Source organism: Magallana gigas, chromosome 6 (assembly GCF_963853765.1).
Source record: "Magallana gigas chromosome 6, xbMagGiga1.1, whole genome shotgun sequence".
Classification (NCBI taxonomy): domain Eukaryota; kingdom Metazoa; phylum Mollusca; class Bivalvia; order Ostreida; family Ostreidae; genus Magallana; species Magallana gigas.
In genome coordinates this window covers 24,775,657-24,795,974 of record NC_088858.1, presented here as the reverse complement: position 1 = coordinate 24,795,974, position 20,318 = coordinate 24,775,657, and the positions used below count along the sequence as shown (strand labels likewise).

General features: G+C 33.2%; 1 protein-coding gene across 1 annotated transcript; it reads left to right on the top strand.

Moving 5' to 3' along the window:
* The first annotated feature begins 341 nt into the window (after window positions 1–341).
* Window positions 342–19,472, top strand: LOC117689409 (uncharacterized). The gene is made up of 7 exons (XM_066088077.1): window positions 342–452; window positions 12,684–12,843; window positions 14,144–14,300; window positions 16,469–16,678; window positions 16,792–16,892; window positions 18,000–18,158; window positions 19,355–19,472. Exons 2-7 carry the CDS (start codon window positions 12,703–12,705, stop codon window positions 19,418–19,420), a joined length of 834 nt encoding a protein of 277 aa, XP_065944149.1. The 5' UTR covers window positions 342–452; window positions 12,684–12,702; the 3' UTR covers window positions 19,421–19,472.
* The last annotated feature ends 846 nt before the right edge of the window (window positions 19,473–20,318 follow it).

The window sequence follows — 20,318 nt, the reverse complement described above, 5'->3', positions numbered from 1 at the left end:
GGGAGCATGGAGCGGGCAGGCGCTTACTACACTATATGAAAACAAATCAAATGCAGAATATAGCGGTGGTCATTACACGGCGGAGTGGTCACACGCGACTGGGTCCCGAGAGATTCAATCTAACTTACTGGACCACCTATAAAATAGGTTTCCTTGCGAAACCTATTGCGAATCCATGCGAATATTTATATCGGATTTAAAATAACAAAACTCCATAATTTTCTCGTACAATGTGAAGTGCAATGTATTTATTTACACGTGTGAACATTATACCAACTTTCAAATGTACAGTTAGCCCACCTAAATAAATTTCCGGATTTATTATGTTCAACTATTTCATTCTTTTTTTGACTATACATATAAAACATCCGGTTTGTGTTTATGGACCACTGAAATTGCAAAAGTTGACGTTTACCTTGTGTCATAGTTATAGTGAGCATGTCTACACAAAGGTATTCTATCTTCTTCATACTTTCTCTTCTTTTACCCTCTTTGACAGTACTATTTACCCAGAATTTGATTTGTTTGAATTACCTTATTATTTTCCACTTTTGCTATGTTAATTGTAAGTTAAAAATAACCTGTCGATCGGCTCATGTCGTACATTAAGATACTTTCTGTAAACTGTCAAGGACTGAATGACGAAAAAGAAAAGAAAAGACGTTTTCCAGTATTACAGAAAACAAAACTGTAACATTCTTTGTCTGATACATTATTATTGTTATACTCATTATACAGAGGAAATTGAAAACAATATCAGAAACGAATTGGGTTTTGAAGGAGTGTGACTAAAATGGGTAGCGAAACCCGGGCCGGGATTTTCGAAACTGACAGGCACGTAGCATCAGGGGGAGGGGGGGGGGGCATGGGGAGCCTGCCCCCCCCCCCCCACTTTTTCTCGCAGCAACTAACTTTTAAAAATTTACATATAAAAAAATGAATTATAATGGAGTTGCCCCCCCCCCCCCTCCCCCACTTTTTTGGAAGTTAGAAAAAAAATGATATGAAAATTAGGAAATGAGATGAGTAGTCAAATAGAAGGTAACCCCCCCCCCCCCCCCCCCCCCCACGGATTAGGATTTTTGAAGAATTTTGGAAACTTTAATTTTCCCTTCTTTTTTTTTGAATTTTTTTTTTTTGCTTGTCAAGATTTTTTGGATGGGTCTGGCCCCCCCACTTTCAAAAACGATGCTACGTGCCTGACTGATAACCGGCTTTTTGTTGATTTCTTAAAAAATACTCATTTGTTCTGCACGAAATTTGCAGGAATACTTTATTACAACTTGTTTTGTCTTCGCTGAAATTTTTATTATCACAGGTCCTGTACATTTGTACATAACTGTACATTTGAAAGTTGGTATAATGTTCACACGTGTAAATAAATACATTGCACTTCACATTGTACGAGAAAATTATGGAGTTTTGTTTTTTTAAATTTTTATTATAATTTATTTTTTGTGTTTTTCTGAGAGAAAATAGTATGATCTATACAATTAGGTAAAAAATATTGTTCTTATTTCACTGTTCAAATCAATATTTTACAAAATACACGCCATCAGGTCATCAGGACATTATACATATCAGGTCATTATACAGTTCCGGCCCGGCCCGGGTTTCACTACCCATTTTAGTCACACTCGTTTTGAAGTTGTATTTAACTCTTATGCATCTAATTCAAGAGGAATTGCAATACTTTTCAGCTGTAATTTTGAATATAATATATATGAGTGTGTGAAGGATGATAATGGGAATTTATTAGCTTTAGATATCAAAATTGAGAATAAAAGATTCACTTTAGCATGCATTTATGGACCTAATGAAGATTCCCCCACTTTTTATCAAACGCTATCAGACATAATAACAAGAATAAATAATGAAGAAATAATTATTGTAGGTGATTATAATTGGGTTATAGATACATCCAAAGATTATTTTAATTATTTGCATGTAAATAACCCTAAAGCAAGAGGAAAACTATTAGAACTAATTAGTTATTTTGATTTAGCAGATATTTATAGAGAATTTCACCCAAATATAGAAAGATATACTTGGAGAAAACCTAATCCATTAAAGCAAGCAAGGCTAGACTTTTTCCTGATATCAACTGTTAAAAAATGTGACATACTAACTAGCTTTAGGTCAGATCACTCACCAATTATGTTAGTGTTGAAACTGAATGAATTCAAACATGGTAAAGGCCTATGGATTCAGGAAATTTAATAACTCTCTTTTAAATATACCTGAATATGTACAATCAACAATAATCATATTGATGAAATTAAAAAAACAATATGCATTGCCTATATATAATAGGGAAAATATTTTAGATTTACCAGACTCTAAAATACAGTTTTTTTTATAAATGACCAGTTATTTTTGGAAACTCTGCTAATCGAAATCAGGGGTAAAACTATTTCATTTGCAAGCTATTTCAAAAAAAGTAGTTCAATTGCTGAACAGAAACAGAAATAGGCTCATTAGAGGAAGAATTTGAAATGAATACAGATATAATATATGAAAAGAAACAAGAACTAAAAAACATAAGCAAATGGGAAATTTAGTTAGATCACGAGCGAAATGGTTAAGTGAAGGCGAAAAACCTACCAGCTACTTTTTAAATTTGGAAAACAGACATTATGTAAATAAATATACCTAAGCTTATAAATTAGGACAACAATGTACATGTAGAAATTAATAAACAGGAAGAAATTTAAAAGAAGTGGCAACTTTCTATAAAAATTTGTATAATGCAAAAACAAATGTAGATACAGCAGAATTTGATTTGAATAGAATAACTTTCACAGATGTTATGAAATTAAATGACTCAGAACGTGAAAAATTAGAGGGCAAAATTACATATGATGAAGCATTAACAATATTAAAAAACATGTCAAATAACAAAAGCCCTGGAAGTGATGGCTTTACAGCTGAATTTTTAAAATGTTTTGGAACAAGTTAAGATATTTCATTATATAAGATCTTTAAACTGGGGTTATGAAATTGGTGAATTATCATCAACATAGAAACAGGGGATAATAACATGTGTACCTAAAGAGGGTAAAAGTAAATTTAACATTGCAAATTGGAGACCTATAACTCTACTTAATACAATTTATAAAACTGGATCAGGATGTATAGCTAGAAGGATTAAAAACAGTTTAAACAAAATAATAAGTTCAGACCAATCGGGATTCATTTCAGGCAGATATATTGGTGAAAACACGAGATTAATATATGACTTAATGAACTAGACTGAAATATGTAAAATTCCTGGAGTCCTAGCTATGATTGATTTTGAAAAAGCATTTGACTCTGTGTCTTGGAAATTCATTCATAAAGTCCTATCCTACTTCAATTTTAGCCCGTCAATTTCAAATTGGGTTAAAACTTTTCAAAATAAGTCTGGGTCATGTGTAACTCAAGCAGGCATCTTATCTAATTTTTTTAATTTAGACAAGGAGACCCTATTTCTCCATACATTTTTTGCTATGTGCTGAAATATTGTTAATAAATATAAAACATAACAAAGATATTAAAGGTATAAAAATAAATGAATTGATAATGAATATATAATATCACAGTATGCTGATGATACGGTTATAATTCTTGATGGATCAGAAAAGTCACTAAATGCAATAATGGATGAGTTAGAAAAGTTTTATATCATGTCAGGGCTTAAAATGAATATTGCAAAAACCCAGATTGTATGGATAGGAAGTAAAAAGTATTCAGAAGACAAATCTGTTCAGAAATTAATTTCGAGTGGACAACAAACTTTAAACTTTTGGGCATTCACTATGATGTGGACTTAACAAGAATAAATAAACTGAATTATGACAAAAAATGGTAAAAATAAAAAGTATAATAGAACAATGGAAAAAGCGTAACTTAACACCAATTGGAAGAATAACTCTTATAAAATCTTTAATCATATCTCAACTTAACCACTTATTTATAACGATACCAAACCCGCAACCTGTAATAATGAAAGAACTAAATAGCATTATTTTTAGATTTCTATGGAACTCTGATGTTGATAAAGTAAAAAGAAAGATTGTTACACAAAAATATTCTCAGGGAGGTCTGAAAATGCTTGACTTAGAAAATTATGTAAAAGGATTAAAATCTACATGGATAAGAAGAATTCTTTTTAATAACAATTCAAAGTGGAAAACCTTGTTACAGAACATAGTAAATATTGAACTTTTATTAAGCACAGGAACTGAATACTTAGTTTGCCTAAAAGAGAATATTAAAAATGATTTTTGGAAAGATGTTTTTATAGCGTTCCAGGAAATTCAAGATAAAAACCAAATTAGTAATTGGAAAGAATATATTAGCCAGCCTTTGTGGCATAATAAAAGATTTAAGATAGGGAAAGAAACAGTTTTTTACAGATCTTGGTATAAAAATAATATCATATATGTCAATGACCTACTGAATGAACAGGGAAATTTTATATCTTTAGATACACTACAATTGAAGTTTGATATAAAAAAAAAAAACTATGTAACTTTTTTAGGAATTAAGCAGGCTATAATATCTGATATGAGAAAGTGTAATATATGCAGAGATATATGTTTAGATAAACCTTTTATTCTGATAAATATCCAGATTTTTGTCACAACAAGAAAAGGATCAAAAGCTATGTATGATGTATTAAATAGATCAGAAGTCAAGCCAGGTGCTCAGGAAAAGTGGGGGAAAATCTTTGAAATTACTGACTTGCAATGGAAAAAGATATATTCTATCCCATTTTTTACTACCAATAATGCCAAGTTACAATGGCTACAATATCGCATCAATCATAATATTTTGACAACAAATAGTATTATGTTTAAAATTGGGAAAGTTGATTCAAAACTATGTAATCTATGTCATAGTGAAGAGGAAACAATATGCCACCTAATGTGGAATTGCCCAACTGTACAGCAGCTTCTTAATAACTTCATAAACTTATGTCAAAAAAAGAATATATATATATTAAATTGAATCAAGATACTTTCTTGTTTGGAGAATACAAAACTAAAGAAAATATTAGACAGAGCAATGTTATATTTATGCTAGTTAAGCAATACATATACAGAAGCAGATGCTTTAAAAGTAACTTATCAGTCCTTGGAGTACTACATGAGATTAAATCATATATTAAGGCAATAAAATACACTGCAGGTGTAGAAAATAAAATGAATGAATTTAATAACAGATGGGAAATATGGCAACATTCATTTACATATTTTTTTCTCTCTCTCTCCACCTCTCTCTCTCCACCTCTCTCTCTCTCCCTCTCTCTCTCTCTGAGATAAGTTTTTTCAATTTATGTCATTTATCATTTATTGAAAACTTTCATTCTTTGTCATTATGATAATTGTTCTTGTATGCAATTAATACATTAAAAAAAAAAACCAAAACAAAACAAATCCTTTATTTTGGTAGTGTGTATACACGGTATATTCAATATATTATTTGCATAACTATGGTCATCAAAGCGGTCACGGTCTGGTATACATGAACGTATATCTATAGTCTGAAGATTTATTATCCTTATGGCCCAGTTATCCGAAAGTTTGAAAGTTCGTCGGTTCATTAGTTTGAAATTTTATCAAGATAAATTCAAAAGGTTGGGTAGCCAAAAAACCTTAGTGTTAATTCCTGAAGTTTTGATCCACACCAAAATACACTGTCTACATATGTAGAAAGTACCATTATACGTTACAATACAGTACTATATATTTAGTTTTGTGTGGGCAAATTTTCGTGGATTGCTATTTTTTAGCCTAGCTTATTTCATCCATGCATTAGAAACTCGGATCATTTTGCCCATATTCAGTGAGAATATATTTAACTTCTAGGTAAGCCTAAAATTGAGCTCGACGTTAAAAGACATTTTATGATTATATTATGCCGCATTATGTCATGTACAACTTCATTTTGGTAAAGAGGAAGAAGTTTTAGAAATCTTAGATATAAAAATGTATACAATTGAAATATTTCAATCATATGAAAAGCAATCGTAATTGAAACAATTTCGAGATATTCAGTCATATATTTACTTTTCTTAGCAAATACTTATTCATTAGTTGCTAGAAGTATTTTGTACGTATAAATATGACTTTATTAGTCCCCTGTCGGTTTCAACGGAGGGGACTATAGCTTTCCTCTGCATCCGTCAGTCCGTCTGTCTGTCTGTCCGTCCGTCCGTATGTCTGTCCCACTTCAGTTTTCCACACTTTTTTTTCTTTATGCGTTTGAGGAATAATATGAAACTTTTGTAGCCTCTGGTTGACATATTTTCGAGAAAATTAATTTTTTATATTCCAATTTTTAATGTTCGGGTTTGTTATCGGGTTCGGTGTGAATTGAATAAACGAAGCAAGTATGTAGTCAGTAATAATATCGTGCATTACTTGTACCATTCCTTTTATTGTTTCTAACAAACAAATAAGCTCTGTAAAATAGTGTTAAGCATTGTGTTGTAAATTTAATTGATTTATTTGTTTTATTACAATCGGGTTCGTTATTGGGTTGGTCTGTTGATTCGGGGTACAGAAGACTGTAACAAATGATATTCTGCATAACAGTGCATTGTTTTCGCAAATTTCTACCAGCAAATACTAAATAGACTTGGCGAAATTACAGGAGATAAATTAAAGAGTATTATTTTACCCATTTTTTATCTAATTTCTATATAAACTATGTAGTTTGAATTTCCTCTGTTCTTTTATTTCTGATTAAAGCATAACATCTAGTTTATAATAGTTTAGATATAGATGTATGCTTCGAGCTTTCATAGAATAATACAAACCGGTAGGCAACGTGTATTGCATATGCAATACTCTCAGAATGCTTGTTGAATTTAACTTTGTTCCAACTGTAAAATCTATGTTGTATTGAAATGCAACAGTCAACACTGCTTTTGAAATGCTCTAATAACAGGCTTTTAATTTTAAGTAGGGAATCACACAATCTAGTAAAGAAACATGTAAAATGGTCAACTTTTGAAAATCTATTGAATCTAAATCGCATGCAGTCTTCCAATATACAGAAGAGATTGCTTTTAATTTAAAATTCCGATAATTTTTTCATTACAGTTTTCTGGTTTATTTTAATTGATTTACACAAACTGGATCATTCAGCATTAATATTTCATTTTTTTAAAAAAACACCAAAGCATCAATTATGTTGATTGATTAACATAGAATGGTCATTTTATATGAATATTTTATACAGAAAAAACATATTGTGTTTTACTTAAAATTCAGAAAACTCTTTTATTGCGATTCCCTTCACCAACTTTCGTTGACATACGCGGAATAATATATTACGAAATGAATATTTTATACTAAAACACATTTTGTTTTACTTAAAATTCAGAGATTTCTTTTATTGCAACTCCCTGCAACAATTTAGATTGAATTACACGGAATGGTACATTACAAAATGAATAATTTGTACAGAAAAACATTGTATTTTACTTAGAATTCAGAGTTTTCCCAATAACAATCTCCTTCAGCAATTTGGATGATTTCACGAAAAGGTACAAAGGTAAAAAAAATTTAAAAAGAAATCATCACATTTCTCTGCATCATTTTTATTTACATGGAATTGTAAGCGTGTGTATTATGAAATTATTATTTTATAAAGAAAACATAATTTGAGATTGGTTTTAATTGATGAAAACGGATTAGTACATTATGATGGAAGTATAATAAACGACACGTCTTACGTTGAACTCATCATCCTTCATGATCATCCATTGTGGTTTAATTTTCACGGACTGGTACATTTTTAAAATTGATATTTTATATAGATGTTTATAGGCAATTTGTGCGTGCAATCAAACGTGCTAATCGTGCAGTCACCCCGAACATAGCTCGACATTTCAATGATCATGCAGTCGGATTAAAACAAATAACACAAAATGTAATCATTACTTATGATCGCTCAAAATCTTCCAAAATGTATCTTGAATACAACGAATAGTACACCAGTAATCAAGACCTTACCGATACTGGTACTGCACTAGTATATTTTATTGTGTATATCCTATTCGACACTGTTAAAACTTTTAATTAATGTTTGCCTCCATATATCACCTCTTTCTATCGAGTTAATAATACTATTAGTACTTCTCAAAGAAGACTTTGTACTTTTCTAGTACCATATAAAGATACTAAAGGATCATTTAACAGTTATATAAGTGAAACTGGCTTTTAATCTTACACGTATTTCTTAATTAATAAATATTCTATAATTTATTTACGTACTTACTATATACAGTAGTGTATGAGTCAGCTATTGTTACAGCATTGATCGGGTTACTATGGTTCTGCACTGAATGTACTAATAAGACACATTAGTGCGTAACTAGTTCATGTAAAACAATTATTCTGCCTTGTATGATTATACAAAGAGCTCAAGAAATCTGGTTGTCCGAGTTTAGCTAATGTACTTCACTTACAAGTTATTTGAAAAGTGACTGTGAAATCGGGTGATTATATGATATAACTATTATGGACATCATAGTACAATATATATGTGGCTATAAGGAACCATTTCAAGTGAAATCGACCGAAGACACAGAAAAGTGATACTGACCTCGCAAGCTCAGTCTATATCGCTTCGGTCAATATCACTTGATATGGGTCCATATAACGACATATCGACCTACCAAGAAGTCCATAAATAGACAAAGTGTGCTGTACAAAGTTTACATTTATTACGGTTCAAAGTCACGGTCACTTTTACATTAAAATTGGTTTGACGTTGCATGTGCATATTACGACGTCACATTTTTTCTGTTGAAATAGATGGACTATAAACGAAGAAAAACACAACTTAGAACTTGTTATAACCTCAAAATTTCAAATTTGAAAACTTTTAGATGTGTTTGATTCAATTCTATACAAATCTCAAAATGAGCGAAAAATGCCATAAGCACCTTTTTCTCATGGATGCAAAAGAGGAGATATCATATTGCATGTTATTTTAAAATCTGATTTATTATCGAATCCTAAAAATTTAAAACGTTTCTAGAAGAAGCAGATTTATTAACATGCATTTTTCAGATGTTCGACAATTGCAATGTCATGTACATTCAAGATTGTTTAAAATAAAATTTGCCGGATCTTTGTCGGATGGTTCTACTAGTATTCAAAGCAAAACACGACTCATAAACAGGCTCCATCACGGTGAATATATACTAGTGAATATAAGAAACTGTGCATAACTTGACGTTTAAAAGATATAAATAAAATATCAATGACGATTTTTTTTAGTAGCATAATTCACAAATGTAAAATTTTTACAATAAAGTGGAATTAATTTTTTTTTTTTTTTGTGTTTACGTCATAAAACGTCACTTGCAGGACGGTAAAAACACATTTATTTAGTACTTGCAAGGCGATTCACAAACTTAAAGGGGTATGGTCACGATTTTCGTTAAAAAAAGATTTTTCCGATTTTAATATTTAAAATGCTTCAGAAAGGCATTTTAATAGGCAACCGAAATTTGATCGTCATTTGTTGAGTTATAAGCGAGTTACAGAGCTTGAAATTCTTCGCTATGTAAACAAAGAGTTTGTTTGAACGTTTAAGTAATGATTTCAGTTTTAAACCTTAAACGAATGTTTTAAACTTTAGGAACTGTTTATATATGCTTAAAATAAATGAAAAGATAGACAAAATTGTTGAAAAAGAATTTTTACTGGTATATTGAACCTTTGTAAACAAAAACAGGGCACGAGCCTTGTTTACATGACAAAGAATTGTGAGCCCTGTATCTTGCTAGACGAATGACTCTAAATTTCATTTGATCATTAGAAATGCAATTCTAAAGCATTGTAAATAATAAAAACATAAAAATAGAATTTGACCAAAATTGTGACCATGTCCCTTTAATACTGCGTACGACCATATTTTCGTTGACGCATGTTTGCCACTAGCGTCCCAGTGATGACACTAAATTGCTCAAAAATGCCTGGGGAAAGTTGTTCCAAATATTGGTCAATTTCTGACTTCAAAATCGTCTAACCTCACGGACTGGTTTGGTAAACGACGTAGCCGTCTTAGCTTACCAGTTCATCCCAAATGTGTTCTATTGGTAAATCTGGTGACACCGCTGGTCAAGGCCGGACGACGACATTCTGGGCAATAGAATTTCTGATAACACAAGCTAGAATCTATCTAGTGTTATCTTGTAATGTAGGGCAATGGGATTTTGTTGTCTGCGTATGAACGGTATTACACGACGTTAAATTATTTCTTACCTATAGAGAATGCCTGTCAGGTTTCCCCCGATTACCTGTAAAAAAAAAAAAAGGCCCTATATCGTGTGCTGTAATACCACCCCACACCGTTACCCTACCGCCTCCAAATTTTCGACGTTTCACTACACACACATCCTAGTAACGCTCCCCATCCTGGCGGTAACCCCCCCCCCCCCCAGCGGACGTCACTGCTGTCCAAAAACATGTAAAATTATCTTGATTCATCAATGAACAAAACCCAGCCCAGTCTTGGAATCGATTCCTCAGATGTCTCCGACACCATGTAATCGTGCAGTTCGATGACGTTGAGGAAATATTGGACGTAACGCAGGACGTCTAGGTCTGATGTTATGCTCACGTAAACGATTACGTACAGTTTTCGCACTTACGCCAAAGACCGGGGATGCTACGAGCAGTCAATGTTGCTCTCTGAAAACGATTTCGTAGATGCACACGGGGACGTCCTGAACGCGGTCGATCCAGTGTGTTACCGAATTGTAGAAAACGTCTCCATAATGATCGGATAGTATTTCTAGGAACACCAAATTGTCGTGCAATAACGTTCTGGGCCATCACAGATTGTAACTTTCCGACAGCGCGTAGATGTTGATTTTCATTTAGTCTTGGCATAGCGGAACTACGGATTCTTGTTATACGAAAGTGATTTTCCTGTCAAATCTAGTCTTGAAAAATTTCTCACTTTTTGACCCAAAATTTTTTGTTTAAGATACCATGTAAATACGATTACGTAAAACATACAACATGAAGTTGTGCTTGCCCACCACAAAAAAATCCGTGCAATTGTAAATAACAACATATATGTGAAACTGGCTGTTTCTTTTGTACAAAAGTTGTACACCTAGTTACATGGTACATGTATATGGTGAAACTGGACGATTTCCTCTGTATATAACCAGTTTTACTACATGAAGAATGATTTCATTCTGGGCCAACATAATCAATAGCAGTGAAAACAAGTTAAGCAAAATCATATATATGTATGTACATGTACGTATTCTTTTTGATAAGGGACAAATATTAAATCCATGGCTATGCTCTTTAAAAAAATGTTTTAGATAAATGCGGGCTCTCAAATTTATGGTGTGATCATGAATCTTACCATTATAACTCCAGTTGGATTTAGACAACTATTAACCAAAGGTTAAGGGATCAATTTTTACAAAAATGGCATAACGATATTCAGGAATCGACTAAGGGTGTTATATATAGAATTTATAAAACAAATTTTGAATGTGAACGCTACTTACTCTTGTTACCCAGTAAATTAAGAAAAATATTAGTTAAGTTTAGAACTACAAATCATCATCTTCCGGTTGAAATAGGAAGGTGGGGTATTGTTGAAAGAAGTAAATGTTATTGTAATTTGTGTAATTGTAACAAAATTGGTGATGAATTTCATGTTATATTAGAATGCAAGGCATTAAGTAAATTACGAAGTCAGTTTTTAGATACATATTACTGTTCTTCTCCTAACACTAAAAAGTTTTATGAAATCATGTCTTCAGTCGATTATATCACATTAAGAAAACTGTGTTTCTTTATTTCAAAAATTAATCATATTGTTTGTTCACCCCACTTACTTTCTTGAACTTTACAACTATATTGTATATATGTAAATATGTTTGTTCTTCTTATGTACCTCTTGTACCATTATATGGTGTTGAGTGAAATAAACTGAACTGAACTTTTGAGTTATTTTCTGATCGATTATAATGAAAATTTACATACATTAAAGGTATATGTAGCGTACTAGTATTTTTAGTGAATAACAATTGTAAGATCTGATTATTTGCTTCATTACTTTATTTTAGAGATACAAACTAAAGACAGAACATGTTTTATAGGCCTAGAGTTTGTGAAACGTCTAATTATATAAGAAGCATTAGTTAAATTTTTTACTAAAACTCGTCTCAAAAGTTTCAGTCCAAATTCGCCACATATACATGACGTACCTTTGTTACAACGCACTTAAAAAAATTATGCACTTTGAACATTTTTTCAAAGTTCGTAATATTTTCAAAGTGCGTTGCCACATACCTTAAACACTATTACAGAAAATTGATCTATAAAATAAATCATTCGATGATAATTTAATCGCGAGCGAGTAACAATGTACATGTACGTCTGTGCATGTATAAATCCTGTATAAACACTCTGAATATTTAGAGGCCTTCGGCTTACATGTACATATAGGTTGAGAGGAATATAAACATAGAGGGCGGTGCCTTATTTGAGCTATATATAATTATTACATGTATATAACAGCGTGACGACACGGCGCAAATGATAACAAACTTTTATTGTACTAGATGGTACGAACATTCTCGTCTAGAAAATTATGAACCAGAAAAATTGGATATCGATTTAGTGTGAAACAAATTACGTTTTTCTAAGTCAGTAAAATTGCTGAGACATGGCGGAGAGACGCGATGATAGGAGTTACACGTATGACCCTGTGTACCGCCATCTTCTGAGGGCCAGGGAGCTAAGTCAACTTAACGACGTCCCTCAGGACCTGAAGGCTGAAATCAACAGGGCTGTAGAGTTGTTACAGGTAAGAAAAATTAAGTATGTTGGCACGTAACATCGTTAGAAAGGGGGGGGGGGTAGACTTATCCGAATGTTGACAAGCCCCCCCCCCCCCCCCCGGGAGGTGAGGGGGGCAAATAAGAGGACCATGGCCCACATCGCTCACCTAAGCAACAATAACCATAACGAAATCACCTTTGTGGTGTCATATATACAAAATATCTGGACAATGTTGTAGAGTGAGGCATTGTCTACTACATTGTCCAGATATTTTGCATCTATATTTTGTATTTCGTCACACCCCCTCCGGGTCCCCCTGCCATCCTACTTATGCAACGTACTGTGTGTGTGTGTTTAATGTACATGATGAAATTGCAGGTTACATGAAACTGTTAAGTAGACTCTTACAAATACATATACTTGTTCTCTTGTGTGTTGGCGTGTGTTTGAGATTTATACTGTGCCTTAGATATGTGTGAAGCTTGTTGACTTTTAAAACACTGTATTTTCAATTAGTATATAATTGGTGCATTTAATTTGTTGTGGAAGTGTGGTACACTTGACGAGGGGTTTCACCCCCCCCCCCCCCCATTTTAGACTCCAAGGAGTCTGATGTTTGTATTGTATTGTATTGTATGGATTGTTGTAAACTGATGGGCTGTATTGCCTAAGGTAAAATTTATGAATAAATAATATAATATATCCTGAATCATCGAGCTTTATTCAGGTTTTCTAGAATCTAGTCTCATTCACCTGTTCCGGAAATGTTAACATACATATGTACTAGAATACTATATAAATAGTGCCTGTTTGGGAGGGTAAGAGTTGAAATTGACACCCCGAGAAAGCCACTGTCAACCGACGCGAAGCGGAGGTTGACAATGGTTTTCGAGGGGTGTCAATTTCAGCTCTTACCCTCCCAAACAGGCACTATTTGTTTTATTATACTGAATGTCTTAATTGTAAAGAAAATATTTCGGAATAGCGTGAATTCTTTGGCGAACCATACGCGCATAATTTACGCGCATGTAACAATTCGTTGTGTTACCCGTTGCCAAGTGTGTTGCTAACGCTGAGGGTAATAGAACGGATTATCAACTGCGTCTTAACCAATCAGATTTCAGTATTTAACATGAAAGTATACTAAATTAATATGTAACAGTTGTCCGGCCAACAGACCTAAATGTCTATTTCCTTGCGTAAAAATCTTTTGAGTAACTGTTGTGGGGTTTTTTTTTCTTGTAAATGACCAATACCCATAATCCAGTCAATTAGATTCTCTGTTCAGAATGTACTGAAGCATTGATAGATCGGTCTTTTTAAAGCAAAGATGCCTATATTGTGAAGACCAAACAACAAAGCCTAGTCCGGCCCTTGACCATCTGATTAAGGAGACCTTCGCTTATCCGTGGGAAGATGCTCACAAAGAAGGCAGGGTGTCATACTATGCGACTCCCAGGATGTTGACAGGGAATGATGAAGGTAGACGTATATATATACATGTCTACATTGTAATGTGACATCGATCATTTCACTGCTTGTCGGAAAGGCCCGTGACGATCGTCATTAACTACACTTATGTCGGAAATGTCCTAGTTTAGCATTTTGCAATCTCTTGTTTTTAACGTAAAAGGAAGCTTTCCTGAACATCACAAGTATAATTTTTTTTAGGTCACCAGAATTTTTAATACATGTTTCTATTGCCCTTTTCTCCAATGCTATTTACACTTCATCTAACTACATACTTTGCGTCAACTATCAACCTAATTATGCTGTTTTTTTGTGCTCTTTTTTTTCTGATAATTAACCGATAATTTAAAATATCCATTAAAAAAAACCTTAAGTGATGATCAATCCATGGTAAGAGACGGTTTACAAAGAGCTCTTCCCGAATTGTAAGCGTCACACACGGTCGATCTTGCATGAAATCGGGCTTTGAGATATCCTTGCGGCCGCTGTTACATGTTATCACCTGTATTTTTAAATCTATTATTTTTTTTTTATATTTCTTCAGTCTCCGCTTCACCTCATACTTTAATATTTTTTCCAAATTCCTATTTTTCCTTCCTGCTAATTATTTTGATTACTCCAATGATATGACCAAATAGTCCAGTCTCTGACATCTGTGAATCAAAAGTATAAATTACCTCGGAAAATATCAAACAATAAGATAAACACTGGAAAAACATTGCACAACCGTTTTAACATGAGCTTGGACTCCGTTTGATGAGGGCGGGGTTCACTTAATAAAATGCTTTCTATGGTGATTTATGCGGGATATGAAGGTGGCGACATTGCAGAGAAATACATAGCCCGGGTTATGTGAATTGTTTCTGTAATGATTGCAACCTTCATAATCCGCATGAATTATCAAAAAAGTGCATTTTATTGTTTATATTTACATCTTTCTTTTAACTAATTAATAAATTGATTATGAAAAGTAAGTAAAATTCACTAAATTACTGTTAATGTACGTCAGTACGTTAGCTTAAAAAAAAACAGCCAAATCGTCTCCTGTGAGACGTCGAGTCTGACATCATCATTATTACTTCGTGCAGTCCGTGATTTTTCTTAGGTATCTGTAGATTTCGACCAATCAATAAACAGGGTGTGTCGATTTCAGTCTAGCTGCTTCTATAGAGCTATAAATTAACTTAGTTTCCTTAAGAAATAGAGGGAATTATACTCGGTAGATGTAAATATAATTATTCATGGTTTAATGTCCAGTCATTGGCTAGATATATGAATACATTGAACGCAATGGCACATGTCTGACTCCATCCAGGGCAAAATATTTCAGCTGAAACAGCGTCATTTTCTCACAAAAGAGCAGTTCTTGAGGGAGTAAAACTTTCCGATTTTGACAGTGTATGAATGTTAATGAGTTTCTCTCAGCGAATTAGAAGACGATGGCCGATCAATATTCACTATTTCACTAAAACTTTTAAACAGTACCGCACGAAGAGAACAATGAAACGTCGTTCACAGTGGTACAAGGAGATATCAATATTGTTTAATGATGAATTTTTATAGTGCAAATGTTGGGTACATTAATACTTTTTTAAAAGCAAGAGTTATTTCCCTCAATGTTGCCTTGGAAGTCATCATTCCACGGTTATTTTTTTTTTTGTCTTTATCAATTGACCGATTTTAAAATATTTCATTTTGATGTAGAGAACACTGTGTTTCTAAAAAATAATAATTTTTTGAACTACTTTATTTTGTAATTGTGATGTTGCTTAGATTTTTACCCAAATACCAAATTCGTTTGAAATTGGTTGTTCCATGAGGAGAATTCTTCGCCTTGACCTCTAAGATGGCGGCCAATGAAAATAATTCAGGGGGAAATGAAATGAAAACATTAATATTAATACTTCTATTCAGCATAGTTAATATGATCCCCCCCCCCCCTTCATATTGGCTTGGAATACCTCTAACTCATAAGGGGGTAATTATCAACCCAATCAATTGGTAAATAGAATGGTATACGCCTTTTATCTTCGTTACTTGTTTGTTATTGCATTACTATACATGTAGTGCATTTATTGAAGACACTAAATTCACGCATTAGTTAATTTTGTACATGTATTAACTTTTTTTTTTACTTTTTTATCTTTACTTTTTAATGTATATACTTTTTACACTTGAAGCCCAGTTAATAAAACTGATAACAAGTGCCAGCAAGGCTAACATGGCACTGGAAATTGGACTTTACACAGGTTGTTCCTCACTTGCAATGGCGGAAGCGCTTCCTAAAGACGGCAAAGTGGTCTCTTTGGAAATTGAGAAAGGCATCGCGGATGTGGCAAGATCTTTTCTAGATAGATCACCAGTAGGGAATAAAATCGAAATTATGATAGGTTTGTAATGACAATCTAGTTAAAGGCATAAATCAAAATGGAAATATCAAACCTTCATGGCATATAAAGTCAACATCTGAATTAATTATCATGTGAATTTTATTTTTGTTAAGGACCAGCTTTAAACAGCTTGGAAATCTTGGCGGAGAAACGAATGAAATTTGATGTTATTTACATCGATGCCGATAAAAAAGGATATGTTCAATATTACAAGGTCAGTTGAAAAGTCGTCATTTTTGAAATATTAAGAATAATGAAATTGGGTTAATGTAACATTAATTTTGCTGGTGCCTGCAATTGCCTTTTGAAATGGTAAAGGGACTCGGATCTGGTATAGGACGCTTCGACTTACTATAGACCAACTCTTGTTCCCGACGACTTTATTTCGCGATTTACCAGAGATAAACTGGTACGCAACGCTTAATTTTCACGTTCAAATCTTAAACATACTTGTGTTGTTATTTACAAGGACTGGTTCCCGTCGAGAAATATTTGCGACAACGCAGCGAAAATTTCTCGCTCGCAAATAAAAGTTGGTTTAAAGTACATTGTCAACCTGATTAAAAAAATACTTTTATGTTTTAAATGTAAGATCCTTCTTAAATTTTTCGTATTTGACAGTATTTTGCATCTTAGGTGATTTGAAAAAGTTTGTAGAAAGATACAAAAAAGGGTGATCACCCTAGTTAGGCCCCTTTCAGGCACCCTAGTTAGGCCCCTTTCAGGAGACCTTCATCTACCAAAGTCATGAGTTTCTGGTCCGCTCCGCCCAGAATCAGAACCTCTTGACTTGGGAAGATGGGAGACCTTTAGATTCCTATATACGCGCTTTAATCAACTGACAAATACGCTGATATTTAAATGCCCCATCTTTACAATTTTAAGGGTTTATGAACACGTGGCCTTTGCTGTAATATATGTCAGAATTGAGTCTACCTAACAGAAGTACTCTCATTATGTATCATTTGCATAATTGTTGCATAGTTCTTGTAGAATCGTGTTAAGTGTGTTTTGATATGTCTTATTTAGTGTTTACATTAACTGGATTTGTTTATTACACAGTCATTTATTTTTTTCCCAAATACTATTTACCGACTTTTTGTTCATAATTTTAAAAAAATAATGTCAGAGTGTCTTAAAATTGCGTCTGCTTTTTAAATTTTTGTTTTCAAAATGACGTTTCAAATAAAATGTTTAATGCTATAAGTATGTACATGTATCATCTTCAGAATCAGTTATTTTCTACATTTGTAAGCAAAAAAAAATGTTTGGTTTGCATGATGATTTCTGAGCTTAGTATCAATTAAAATATTCCACACAGACGATTTTTGAAAAAGATCTGCTCGCTTCGGAGGGAACGATCATTGTGGATAATGTTTTGAAAAGTGGAGACCCGTACTCGGGAGAGAAGTATGAATCGAACTCGGATGCGATAGTGGAATTCAACGACATGGTTCTCCGCGATAAAAATGTCCACAAGGTACGTTAGACCCACTGCACAGAGCCAGAACGTGGCTTAATGGTCTTGGCCATTTTCAGACAGTTTCAGTCTCCTTTAAAGAAGAGTTCTGTATGAAGATAAAAGGAAAACCTTCAAATTTTAAAGTTCAAAATACATGTATATGGAACATTTCTTTACTAAATTTTACTTTATAGCTTAAGATATCATTTTTGAAAAATTTAAGATAGTATATTATTGACCACCCAGCCTCCTTAATCTAGCTTTTGATGCAAACTTTTGAACAACCCCCCAACTCCTCTTCCCTCCCTCTTTTTTGGTCAACATTTAGTCGACCGTATTCTAAACCTAATGCGCGTTCAGGTATATGATTTTTTAAATAAATGTTATTTCGAAATTCATGAATATTGAACCGCTGTTGCACAAATATAATTTACATAGATATTGTGCACTTTTTGATCGTAAATTAAATTGCTGCTTTATCCAACTTCATACCTGAAATGACCCCTCCCCCCCCCCCCCCCCCCAAAGCCTCCTTTATCTAGCTTTTGAGGCAAACTTTTGAACAACCCCCCTACCCCATTTTAGTCAACATTTAGTTGAATGTATTCTAATCCCAATGCACGTGTAGGTTTATGATTTTTTAAATGAATGATATTGCAGAAATTGAGATACGCACGCTGAAAGGAAGACAATTCGTGCTCATTTCCTTTTGACCTTCACAATGGCCGAGTTTTTAAAGATTTTGTTTGCTTGAGTTTGAATTTCATCATTTAATAAAGAAAAGGCAGTGGTTGTATTATATAAATAGTGCCTGTTTGGGAGGGTAACAGTTGAAATTGACACCCCGAGAAAACCATTGTCAACCGACGCGAAGCGGAGTTTCAACTGTTATCCTCCCAAACAGGCACTATTTATTTTGTTATACTGAATGTCTTTTTTAAAATTTTTAAGAAAATTTTACTGCTTTTATATAGGAATAACGTGAATTCTACAGCGAACCGTACGCGCATAATTTTCGCGCATGTAACATTTTTTAATGTTACCCGTTGCCAAGTGCGTTGCTAACGCTGAGGGTAATAGTAAATATTATTAACTGCGTCTTAACCAATCAGATTTCAGTATTTAACATGAAAGTATAACAAATTGTTTTAACCCTGAGAACTTTTATAGTATTAAAGTTGCATAATGACATTATGAGCCTGTGTTACTTTTAGGTGATGATTCCCGTGAGAGATGGAGTATACCTCATCAGAAGAATGGAGGACACGGAGAAAGCCTAATCACGCTGCACTGATTTATATAGCAATGTTAATAAATGATAGCGAATTCTTATTTTAGCCTTAGTTTCTTCTCTCTCTCTCTCCCTCTCTCTCTCTCTCTCTTTCTCTCTCTCTCTCTCTCTATGACACACACAACATCAAACATGAAATGAAGAGAAATCATCTTCTTCATACACAAGAGAAATATCACAACGAATAACTCATATTAGCACATGTACATAAATTTGCATATGTCCAAGACGGATTGAAGGAAGCTTTCCATTGAACACAAATATCTAAATATATACAAGGTTATCTTTTTAAAAAGCTAAGAAAGTCAGCCAGCAAAATAATAATTTTAGGTCAAAAGTGAATGCGAAAGCTATTGTTCAAAATACCAATATATACATGTACTGTAGATTCCTAATTAAACGCTAGGAATTAAGGGGCATGGTCACGATTTTGGTCAAATTTTATATTTCTGTTTTTATTTTTTACAATGGTTTATGAATGCATTTCTAAGGATCAAATGAAATTTGGGTGCTCGTCGATGCGTTTTAAGCAAGATACAGGGCTCACAATTCTTCGTCATGTAAACAAGGCTCGTGCCCTGTTTTTGTTTACATAGGTTCAATATACCAGTAAAAAATCTTTTTCAAGATGATTTGTCTATATTCTTATTCTTTTTAAGCATAAATATAAGCAATTCCTAACGATTAACACATTCATTTTAGGTCTAAAACTGGAATTTTCACAACATTCAACATATAAACAAAAGCTTTGTTTACAGAGCGAGGAATCGTAAGCTCTGTAACTCGCTTATAACTCAACAAATGACACTCAAATTTTGGTTGCCAATTAAAAATGCCTTACTGAAGCCGCGGAACATTAACTGGCAAGATTGGAAATATACAGCGTA

Bases quoted from the DNA above. Each gene is read 5' to 3' on its own strand.
- LOC117689409 (XM_066088077.1), top strand. From the start codon at position 12,703: ATGGCGGAGAGACGCGATGATAGGAGTTACACGTATGACCCTGTGTAC. The intron at 12,844-14,143 runs GTAAGAAAAATT...GTCTTTTTAAAG, and splicing joins GGGCTGTAGAGTTGTTACAG to CAAAGATGCCTATATTGTGA. The intron at 14,301-16,468 runs GTAGACGTATAT...TTACACTTGAAG, and splicing joins GTTGACAGGGAATGATGAAG to CCCAGTTAATAAAACTGATA.